Here is a 12,341-nt window from a genome sequence, read left to right as displayed (position 1 = left end):
TAAGTACAGAATAACTTTCCATTTCAAAGCCACACTATTAGTTCCATGCCTGGAAGTCTTCACATGGGAGGGTCCACACTGCTGCATCCAAACAAATAATCACAGCACTGTAGCTCTGATTGTCTTACCATTAAAATAGTTTTGGGAATGTGCATGAATGACAAGTACTTAAAAGAATAGGCTTTTATAGAAATAATTTTGTTGTGAATGGGGAAATGTTAATAACAATTTTGAAATTTGATTTTTACAGAAAGTATGCAATATAGAGAAAAATGTTTCAGGAATGGCAATAAATTGGATAAATGAAGAACTTATTTGGTCAAATCAACAGGAAGGAATCATTACAGTAACAGATATGAAAGGAAACAATTCCCGTGTTCTTTTAAGCACCTTAAAATATCCTGCAAATGTAGCGGTTGATCCAGTAGAAAGGTAAATTCTGCTGTTTTCAGATGAAAATTCATAGAATCACAACATTTGACTCAAAGGGACCTTCTCATTGAGACCAAGGCCCTCATTTATAGTACAAAAACACCATTTACAATAGGTAATTGGAAGTGGTGTTTGCCTGGATTTGAACCACGGCAGGCTCCTTCTACAAATAGCGCCCTTGACTGCCATGGCTTCCTGCTGTAGAAGCAAAATTCTCCTCTCACTTGAAATCACATGGAAAATCTATAATAGGGCAATAAACATTTGTTGAATTGATTTTTCATTCAAACTAGTCAAACTTGTCCTGTGCAGACATCTGGGGACTGCTAAAACACAGAGAGTTGGCAATTCAAGTGACCTTACATTCAGTTGTGTGTCTAATTACTGGGTTCGCCCACAGGTTTATATTTTGGTCTTCAGAGGTGGCCGGCAGCCTTCACAGAGCAGATCTCAATGGTACTGAAGTGAAGATGCTGTTGGAGACATCAGAGAAAATAACAGCCATGTCGCTGGACGTGCTTGATAAACGGCTCTTTTGGATTCAGCAGAACAGAGAAGGAAGCAATTCTCGTATTTGTTCCTGTGATTATGATGGAGGTTCTGTCCATTTCAGCAAACATCTTACACAGTAAGTTTTGTTTTTGCTGTAAAATAAAACCATTGCCATTTGAAGTTTGTATGGTAGGTTAATTGCACTTTTGCTAGTTAAACCAATATAGTCGTTTAGCACAGATTTTGGAGTCTTGAGTTCAAGCCCCAGACTTACTATTTATTACAAAAGTCACTTTGGGCAGGTTACATGACTTCTCTTATCCGCAGTTTCCTTTAATATGGGCATAATAATAGTACCTATTTCTTGGGGTTATTGTGAAATTTAGTAAATAAACAAAAATAATTAACAGAGTATTTGGCATATAATAAGTTTTCACATGTTGGTTATAATTAATCTTTCTGGAATTATGATGTCATGCATGTGTGAGGTCATACATGTTTGATTTGTTACCTTGCCAGTAACCAATTCTCCAGCTTTTGGCAAGAGGCAGAAATTAGTCCTGTGAAATGGACAAAACCACAAGGCTTGTTCTGTTCCTATTTTCTTCCCTGTTTTATTTCCATCACACGTATGTACTGAATAGCAAAAGAATGAGACAATGAATCTGGAGCTAGAAATAATATCCTATTACTTCAGATTTTGACTATATAAATAAAATGTTAAACTTAGTACTTGTTTCTAAACCTAAAAAATTGAAAACATAGGTAATTAAAATTCAGCTAATAAACTGAAATGAAGTGAAACTTTAATAAGTCCAGGAAGAAATATTCTGCCATATTTTGGGGGTTTTTTTCCTCTTGTTTTTTAGGCACAATTTGTTTGCAATGTCCCTTTTTGGTGACCATATCTTCTATTCTACATGGAGAAAGAAGACAATTTGGATAGCTAACAAACACACAGGGAAGAATATGGTTCGAATCAACCTCAACTCATCATTTGCACCACCTGGTGGCATAAAAGTAGTGCACCCATTCATACAGCCCAATGCGGAGCGTGATGCTTGGGCGGCTGGTGAGTCATCTTTCACCTTGAACAGAATCTGGTACTTAGATGCGCCCTGTCCACTTGCTCAAGCCAGACACTGTGGGGTTATCCTTGATTCTCCCACTGCCTCATCCCCAGTGTCCCATCTACCTCCCAGTCCTTTCTACCACTTCTCTCCTCCTCCACTGCCACCATCGCAGTCCAGACAGCCAGCATTTCTGGCCTACTGTAGTAGCCACTCATCAGCTAATCCTTCTCTTTTCCTCTCTTGCCTTTAAATAGTTAATTGGATCCACTAGCTTTTCTGCTTAAAATCTTTCAAAAGCTTTCCTTTGCATTTAAATTGAAATGTAATGTTTTGCCAGGCCTAACAATGTTTGAGCACCCTGATCTAGCACTCTCTCTCCCTCCTCCACTGGCTGGACTCCAACAGGGGTCTTTCCAGAGCTCCTCAGAATGCCCGGTTCTTCGTGCCTTTACACTCCTGCAGCCACTCTTCTCTCTGCCTGCATCTCTCTTCAGCTCTGAGCTTGTCATGTCCTCAGATAGGCCTTCTCTGGGCATCCAATCAAAGTGGGCCCCTCAACTTTCATTTTTCTTTCACTATACCCTTCATTGAATTCCTTACAAGGTATAATTACATATTATTTTGTTTTCTTTTTGACTTTCCTTCCACTCAATTATAAATGCCATGTAGGAAGGGACCATGTTTGTTATTTAATTTTTTTAACCCCCCTATGTTCAGTGGTTATATATTTATTTGTAAATTATTGTAGATAATGTTAGTAAAATGAATGGATTGACTGAATCTAGTTACAGTCCCAAATTTCTCTTTTTAAATGTAGTCTTCTCCATTTGAATTCTTTAGCACATACTTTTTTTTTAAGGTATGCTCCTCGATATGGCTTATCTATCACAAAAATTATGTTACACTAACCTTTGCTTTGTGTAAAAGTTTTATTTTAAGGCTTTCAAATACATTCAATTTTATCCCCAAGTAGCCAGGTAAGGTTTTGAAGCAGAGATGGAAATGTTTGCTTTCTGTTCTTCCTAACTGTTGGATGCCACTGAGGCTTGGTAATAATGTGGGAAATGGACTCTGAGTCCCTGACACAATTTGTACATAAATGTGTTCATACCTGCCTCAGACATAGCTCCTGAGAGAGCTGTGGAGACTGAACAGGAAGACAGGCATGCAACTTCTGAAGGAAGGCTAGAATCTAGGGGAAACTGACATTATTACTTCTTACATCCTCAGGAAGGTAACTAGCAGCGTGAATGTTTCTTATCTGATAATGACTATGCTTTTAATGCAAGTAATGAGGAAGTGCCACTAGTAAAATAAATTCCAAATGATGAAGAAGTTATTCAAATATTTTTTAAAAATTGATTTACTTGAATTTAGAAAGCAAGAGTTGTGGGAAATAATTCAACTGTGGGTCACAGCACAACACTAAATAGCAACAACCTAGTGGCAACACTATAAAATAGATGGTGACCTTATGCCAGATACCTTCCAGGGGAGATTTTGACTCAGGCTATCTTCAAATGCATTGCCCAAGTGGTGATGACTCATAACAAAATGAGAACCAACAACTGCTCTTACTGAATAAGTAACTATGAGTCTCATTCATTAGAGTTGTAGATGTGGCCAGCCTCATCCTCATCACCCTCTCTTACATTTACACGTAACCTCATAGTTTCCAACACATTTTTATGGCCATTATCGTGTCGGTTTGTTACAGCAACACTGTGAAACACAAAGGTCAGCAAGTATTGTACTCATTCCATAACTGAGAAATCTGAAGCCTGCAGAAATAGAGTGACTTTTCCAGGACTGCGCAGCTTGTTGATGTTGGAGCTGGGAAAAATTCCTGGTGATCAATCTGTCAGTTTAGTGTTCTTTCTCCTATCAACACTTTAGTTCCTCAAAGTCCTTCACTATTCCTTGATAAGGAGTTCAAATAGGATAATTGAAAGCATGAATTTCAAAAGAAAATCTACAGTGATTCATTACAGAACAGTTTCAAACAATGTGGCAAATAAAACAATAGAATTTGGCTGGGAAGCCCCTGCCAGCTGCAGAGCTGCAGGCAAACCTGGACTCCAAAAGGCGGTTGGCAGTGGAGCTACTGTCTCCCGCTGTTGACCAACAGGTAATCCACGCGGGCTCCAGACGCACGGGACTTTTGATTTCAAGAGCACTAGTGCTTTGGACATTATAAAACAGTTTTGAATTGTTTTCTGTGCCTTTCGAGCAGGAATTCATCACCTGGGATTTAGTGTCTGTGAATCTCTTGATTGTGTGTGGTAGATTAAAATAAGCAGTTGTGTCCCTAGGGATATGATACACAACTTTCATCAGGTCCTCAGAGTGCCTGCTGTCCTTCACATTTACAAACATACTTCTCTAGAGGATGGCTGGTTCCTCCCAATAACAGGCTTACAAGTGCAGCTCCTCTGCTGGGGAGGTCAGTAGTAGTAATTTGGTTTACAAGGCATTTAGTAGTGAGTAGTAGTGAGACAAGGAGTTAACAGAAATATCATTGATATTATTTTTGTTATAAAATGTAAGTATTTATACACATAAGAATGTCAGTAAATTTTGTGCAACATGCCTACACTACCATTTATCAGAACTTTCTACACAACACTAGCTCTGTGGGATTTAATGTGATTATTTGGGGAAAAAACATTTCAGGGTCAAATGATTTAGACAGGCTGGTTAAATAAAGTTAAACAAAATTTTTTTTCTTCAGTGATTTCTCAGAACCACTTAGATGGTTAGATACATTGTTAATCTGTAAGGGCGATACCACCTGGGGCATTTTCCTATTTTACTTCCTGTGCCGCAGCCCACTTGACTCCCAATATATTTCTAGCTCAGGCCTCTTTCTTAACATTTAGACCATTTTAAAAAAAAAGACAGCCCTGGCTGGCGTAGCTCAGTGGATTGAGCGCGGGCTGGGAACCAAAGTGTCCCAGGTTCGATTCCCAGCCAGGGTACATTCCTGGGTTGCAGGCCATAACCCCCAGCAACCGCACATTGATGTTTCTCTCTATCTCTCTGCCTCTATCTCCCTTACTTCTCTAAAAATAAATAAATAAAATCTTTAAAAAAAAAAAGACTGAGGCATGGGGAAAGTTTAGCTGCAAAGATCCACTGCAGAGTCAAGCTGCAGAGGAAAGTGATTAAAAACATTGGGATTTGTTCAGAATGTACAAAAGAGAGCAGCCAGGCGAAGACGATTGTCTACGGCAAGGATGGGGCTTCCAAAGGTGAAGTCACAGGCTTCATCAGGAAGTCTTATTTGTTGGTTTAAACAACCCCTGGGCTTGTCGATGCAGTTTGGCTGGTTAGCAAAGAGCTCCTTGCAATCTACTGTTCAGCCTGTCTCCATGGTGCAGCCACAGTTTCACTGTCAGGCTGGTTTCCTGAAGATTCTGACCAGGTTCTTGAGCGCACACACTCTGGTCCCTCCTCTGGGCCATGTCTGTCTGCCTGCTGTCCCCTCCAAGCTCAGGGCCCTGCAGTGAGCATGTCCTAAGTACACAGTCAGGCTCAGCAAATATCAAGGCCCAAATGTATACCTGCCTTCTAAGCATTTCTACTTGAATTTTTGGCAAGTGCTTCAGGCGCGAAGGACATAATTGGCCAACTGGCTTTTGTGTCCCTTCTCTCCAGCTCTTCTCTGCCCAGTGCCCATACCTCAGTGAGTGGCATCTCACTTCCATCTCCCAAGGCAGAATCTAGGAGCTGCCCTTTCCCCACTCTTTCTCACTCTCACCCCATGAAAATCAATCTGCAAGTCTTAGGACTTCTACTACATACAGTCTAACCTCTGGTCCTATCCCAGCAGCAATCCCTTCCCAGTGCCCCCTTAATTTGTACCCTGCCTCCCTTCTCTATCCTGCAGGGAGCATAACCCTTCAAGTGTAAGAACCCAGTTATGGCATACCTCTGTTGAAACCAATGACTACCCTCAGTTGCCAATAGTGAAAGTCCAGCCTCTTTATTTCGGGTGCTCGCCAGGTCCTCTGCTCATTTCTCAACTTCCCCTCTCTTTTTCTGCCTTACATTCTATGCTGCAGCCGCCTCCAAAGATTTTATGCCCCACCAGGGGCAGGCTTGCTCTTTCCTCCCAGCCTTTAGGCAGGCTTAGGAGCACTCCTGGAGAACACTGGATTTCCTCTGTCCCATGGTCCTTGATCATGCTTTGCCATAATTGACTTCTTTCCTAAACTTCCTTGGTTCGATGAGGACAGGGAATACAACTCTTCAGGGTACTCCCAGTGCCCATAGGACATTTATTAATAGTTGAAAAAACCCTAGTTCAAAACAAAGTCACTGTTTGCCCTATCCCCTAAATGATATCAAAAGACATGTCGTCTTCCTTACAGGTTATAAGCCCCCACTTTTGCTTTGGCCAGACAGTGTTCACTGGGGCTGCTTCCGTTTGTATATTTTGAAGAAATCCCCAATGTTTTGGATCCATCTCCTCTGCAGAAGTTTAACTCTGTAGCAGATTATTGCAGCTTCATTCTCACTATATCTCAGAGTCTTTTCCTTAAAAAAAACATGGTCTAGATCTTGAGAGGTCTGAGCTAGAAATGATAGATTTGGGAGATAGATTTTTTTTTTATTTTCTAGACATGGACTACATAGAAAATAAAATAGGAAAGTGCCACAGGTGATATCACCCTTGGAAACAATAGAAATAGCCATAATTACTGAGTATATACAGAATTATCCACTCTGGGCTTTACCTATATTGTCTCATTTAATCTTCATGAAAACTCTATGAATTAGGTGTGATTATTAGCTTGTTCAAGGTCTCACTGGGGTGGAATTGGGATTTGAACCCATGTAGAACAACACTATGCTGCCTCCCCAACTTATTAAAATACTTTCACTATTATCTGTCATTTTACATATTTTGTCTTATTTTTACTTGGGGAAAGCCTGTGATTTGACATATTGTCTATGATGGCTTTTCAGTGGTTAAGTGTGTCAGTTCGCACAAGTGACAGGGCCAAATCTCATTTCTCTCTCTTTAAACATTTTTCCATTTCAGGAACTCAGAAAATCTCTGACTCACTCTCTCTCTCTCTCTCTCTCTCTCTCTCTCTCTCTCTCTCTCTTTCTCTCTCTCTCTCTCTCTCTCACACACACACACACACACACACACACACACAGAGTCACACTTCTCCCTGGCTGTCAGAAAGCAGGCACAGAACCAGTCTCCCACTTCGTTGGCACAGCACACTGATCAGGCAGCCAGGCCCCCCTGGGCTGCTGTGGCGCTCCGAATATTATACGAATTTCAGAGCCAGTATGAGGATGTTTTTGTTTACAATCTTAATGACATTATTTCAAGCTCAACTTTTGGTGACACTACAGCTAATTTCACTGCACACAAACATTTTTTTTAAGATGCAAATATTTTCAATTTCTTCTGTATTCCTTTAAATGTAGATTCCAGTTTTAAGTTCATAAGAGAGTTTCAAAACACCTCCTTTGGAGAATGGAAGGTATCTCTCATCAACATTGGCACAAACACTTCACATTCATTTTATGTGCAAAATATTGCTGAATTTCCTTAATTCTAAGAGTTCATGAAGGAGAAATTCCTTCACCTGGAAATGTACCTGCTTTTGGAAGTGATTAGTCTAGTAAAACTACCAAGGTGAGACTCCAATTCTTTTTGGTTGTTATTGCTGGAGTGTCTACTGTGAAGCCTTGGTTATTTGGAAAAGAATCTTCCTAGACATGTGAATATTTTTTGACACAATTTTTTCTATTTTTTTTATTGTGGTAAAATACATATAACATGGAATTTGTCATCTTAGCCATTTTAAGTGTACAGTTAGTGGCATGGTGTATACTCACATCGCTATGCAACCATCACCACCATCCGTCTCCATTGCTCTTCGTCTTGTGACACTGAAACTCCATATCCACTTAACTATAACGCCTCCCCGCCCCGGCAACCACCATTCCACTTTCTGTCTCTATGATTTTGATCACTCTACGTACCTCATGGAGTGGAATCACAGAATATTTGTCTTTTGTAACTGGCTTATTTCATTTAGCCTAATGTCCTCAAGGTTTAACCACGTTGTAGCACACATCAGAATTTTCTTCCTCTTCAAAGGATAATATCCTATTTTAAGCATGTCCCACAGCTTACTAGTTCATGTATCCATTGGCAAACACGTGGGCTGCTTCCACGTTTAGCTAATGTGAATAATGTTTCTATGAACGTGCACATGTAGTGGCTGGTTCTCGTTCCGTTTGTGATGTTCCAGATTCATCAGCACTTCGGGCCCTGCCAACTTGTCCATCCATCTAAGACCCTGCTCTCAATTCCTTTGAAGTTAATTTTGAGATCATATGACACTTCTGTTTTTAATTTTTTGAGAATTTTCCATACTGTTTCTTACAATGGTAGTGCTATGTTATATTCTCACCAACAGTCCACAGGATTTCAGTTTCTTCTTTTTTTATATAGTTAAAACTTATCAATCCAAACTCCCAAAGCTCTTATTTTTCATAGAACTCTTAGCAAAATATGGATTGCTATATATTTGTAACATATTTGTAAATAGTTATTGACATTTTCTTAATGACAGCATCACATTTCCACAGACACAGGTCCCCGGGGCAAGCATAGGGCTGGTTTGGGGCAGAGCTGGGTTTGCAATGCGGGTTTGCCCTGGCACCCAACAGCTGTCCCTTGAAATTCCTTTTCAATGGCTGGAATGGCTCTTTATCAGTTTTGTTTTCTTTCTTGCCATTGGCTCTCACTGCTTGCTGGTTCTCACATGCCTGGCTACGACCTCACTTTATCTTCTAATCCAGGGCCTTTTCTTGCCATTTGTTTATTGAGGAAACCAGATCCTCTGTTTTGTAGAATTGTTCACATTCTGGATTTTGCAGATTATATCACCATGGTGTCATTTCATGTGATTCTGTATTTCCTTAAACAGATAGGTTAGGCCTAGGAGCCTCATCAGATTCAGATTTTTTTTGCAAGAACATTGAATAGGTGCTACCCCGGGCAGTACTGTATGCTTCCTACTGGCCATGCCAGGGGCACTGGTGGCTGGTTTTTGTTCTTTTGAGATGTTTAAGATTCCTCAGCAGTTCTGGTGTTGCCAACCTGGTCCATCCATTATAAAGTTTCCCATCAGCCGTTTGCACAATGGCTTTAGAAGTTACTGTTTAACATTGCCTACAGCCAATTTTTTGGTTACTGGTTCAAAGTGAGAGCATTCAAGCCTATCATCACTTATGTGTTTATTAGCTGAACAAATTATTTTGTAATTTTTATCGTACTTTTTTCCATTAGTGTTTATTCCCCTTAAACCCTCTTCCACCACTACCTATCTCCCCCAGCCCCTGCAATCACCACACTGTTGTCCATGTCCGTGAGTCCTTTTTCTTTTTTGCTTGGTCCCTCCATCCCCTAACCCACCCCTCCCACCCCCAGAGCTGTCAGCCTGTTTTCTATCTGTCTGTCTCAGTTTCACTTGTTAGTTCAGTTTATTCACTAGACTCCAAATATGAGTGAAATCACATGGTATTTGTTTTTCTCTGACTGGCTTATTTCACTCAGCATAATGTTCTTCAGGTCCATCAATGCTGTTGCAAAGCATAAAATTTTCTTCCTTTTCATGGCTGAGTAGCATTCCATTGTGTAAATGTCCCATAGTTGTTTTCTCCACTCATGTAGGGATGGACACTTGGGCTGCTTCCAATCTTGGCTATTGTAAATAACACTGCAATGAACACAGGAGTGCTTATATTTTTTTGAATTAGTGTTTTGGGTTTCCTCAGATAAATTCCCAGAAGTGAAATCACTGAGTCATAAGGCTGTTCCAGTTTTAATTTTTTGAGGTAACTCTGTACAGTTTTCCCCAGTGGCTGTACCAGTCTGCATTCCCACCAACAGTGCAAAAGGGTTCCCCTGTCTCCACATCCTCACCAGCACTTGTTTGTTGATTTATTGATGATAGCCATTCTGACAGATGTGAGGTGATATTTCATTATGGTTTTAATTTGCATTGCTCTGATAATTAGTAATATTGAGCATCTTTTCATACGTCAATAGGTCATCTGTATGTCCTCCTTGGAGAAGTATCTATTCATGTCTTTTGTCGTTTTTTTAATTGGATTTTTTGTTTTTTTGGTGTTGAGTTTTATAAGTTTTGTATGTTTTATATATTAACCCCTTATCAGATGTGTCAGCAAATATGTTCTTCCATTGAAGAAATTTTTTCACATTAGCTATAAGAGAAGAATCTTTTATAAGAAAGGTAAATGCTTGATTTTACCCCATAATTTATCTGTTTTCAGACTAAGCATTAGTATAGCTTGCTATGATGATCTTTCTCAAAGCATCTTTATAAACTCACGGATTTGAAACTATTTGACATGTTTTTATTCATTGCAGTTAATGTCATTTGGACACTCAAATTGCACTATCTCTCTCTAGGAGGATCCCAGATTTGAGGCTTCCAGTCCTCATGGGAGAGATGGCCAATAGAGTCATCTCACTTGCACTCTCCCAGCAACTGCCCTGGGAGGTCTGGAAGCTGGGCTGAGGCTATGTCTGGGGTCATGAAAAGGACAGGTAGCATCATGCAGCCACTTCTGCTATCAGGGAATGCAGTGGTTTTTGGGGTGGTGACAATGGGAGTGAACGATACACACCTTGCATTTTTCTTTTGTGCTATGGGCTGGTCAAACTTGTCATGGGTGTAAATGGGTGTAAAACATAAATGACTGAGCGGGCCTGAGGGGCTCTTCGGAGAATCAAAAGCATTTCTTTAACTGCTTGGAGGCTGTTGATTTGTTTACTCTCTGATTTTTAGAGAGGTTTAGATGATTAAGGATACCAAATAGATGAATGAATTTGGGCAGAGTGATTTTTTAAAACTATAATTAAGATAGATTTCCAGTAGGACCAAATGATCATACTTATATTTTTTCCTTGTTATTTTCTAAAAGAAGAAACTTTTATATAATATAGTTTGGGAGGTTTCATGAGGGAGTCATTGATTTAGGAACTCACTAATGAGAAAGACAATAAATAAATAAAACAAAAATATAGCTCTGGGTTTTATAGAAAATATATTATTTATATGTGTAATAATTTTTATATTTATATATTATATATAACACATTGTATATAATATATGAGGTCTTCCCAGAGGGTACCTAGCCATGTAATATAAAAAATAGAGACATTTACTGAAGATACAAGATACAGAAACATTGTACATAGGACAATGATGCCTCAGTCTCCAAAGTTCTCACACAGTTCTCCCAATCACCATCAGCTGCCCCATCGTATTTCTCTGAGTCTCATCAACAGTCTGAAATCTCTTCCCTTTCAGAGGTGACTTTAGCTTTAGGAGAATCCATAAGTAGCACTGCACTAAATCTGGGCTGCAGGGGAGTATGTCATCCAGGTGATTTGATGTTTTGCCAAAAACTTTGTACAAGATGTGATGAATGAGTGTTGCACTGTCGTTGTGATGAAGCTGACAATCACTAGTTGCCTGTAGCTGAGGTCTTCTGCATCATCTGAATAGTTTCCATGGAGGAATGTTCAAGCTTAATGCAAAATTTGATGCAGGTTCATTGCTCTACTTGCTCAGTCATTTTGATTGCAATGACCACACAGTGTACGTGCTCACCCCCACCGACTAGTATAGTGAAGTTGTCATTGTTCACGCATGTGCATTCCAGTCCACTTTCCTTGGCTGCCAGGTTACATCAATGTTGTACAAACCGTTACATTAAGAACGACTGGACATTTTCTGGACAGACCTTGTACATATAGGAAAACCTAAGAGATTTCATTCAGGTCCAGATCACTGCAATAAAGCAAGTATCATGATAAAACAAGTCACACAAATTTTTAAGTTTTCCGGTGCACATAAATTTGTTTATACTATACTGTGGTGTAATATTAGACATAATTAATGTCTAGTTCTTTAGACATAATACTAAAAATATAAAATTAATAATACATAATACAAAACTAAGTTAATTAAAAATATTAAAGATGTTTTACTGATAAAAAATGCTAAGCATCACCTGAGCCTTTAGCAAGTCATAATCCTTTGGCTGGTGAGAAGTCCTGCCCCAATTATGATGGCTGCTGACTGAGCAGGGTGGTAGCTGCTGAAGGTTGGAGTAGCTGTGAAAATTTCTTAAAGTAAACACAATGAAGTTTGTCACATTGTTCGACTATTTCTCAAATGGTTTCTCCTTAGCATGTGATGCTATTTGATAGCATTTTACTCACAGTAGAACTACTTTCAAAATTGGAATCACTTTCTCAAACCCTGCTTCTGTTTC

The 12,341-nt window shown here is 39.5% G+C and overlaps 1 protein-coding gene across 7 annotated transcripts in view; it reads left to right on the top strand.

Annotated features, from left to right (window-relative positions):
- The window catches only part of EGF (epidermal growth factor), a 94,842-nt gene that overhangs the window by 25,106 nt on the left and 57,395 nt on the right, over positions 1-12,341 (top strand). For all 7 annotated transcript variants that reach the window (XM_036025296.1, XM_036025300.1, XM_036025274.1 and 4 more), the window contains exons 3-5: positions 251-432; positions 833-1,060; positions 1,794-1,996. In XM_036025296.1, coding sequence (XP_035881189.1) covers positions 251-432; positions 833-1,060; positions 1,794-1,996 — 613 coding nt within the window. The remainder of the gene's footprint in view (positions 1-250; positions 433-832; positions 1,061-1,793; positions 1,997-12,341) is intronic.

The sequence above is a fragment of the Phyllostomus discolor genome, chromosome 1 (assembly GCF_004126475.2).
Source record: "Phyllostomus discolor isolate MPI-MPIP mPhyDis1 chromosome 1, mPhyDis1.pri.v3, whole genome shotgun sequence".
In the NCBI taxonomy this organism is placed as follows: domain Eukaryota; kingdom Metazoa; phylum Chordata; class Mammalia; order Chiroptera; family Phyllostomidae; genus Phyllostomus; species Phyllostomus discolor.
This window is presented reverse-complemented; position numbering and strand designations above follow the sequence as displayed.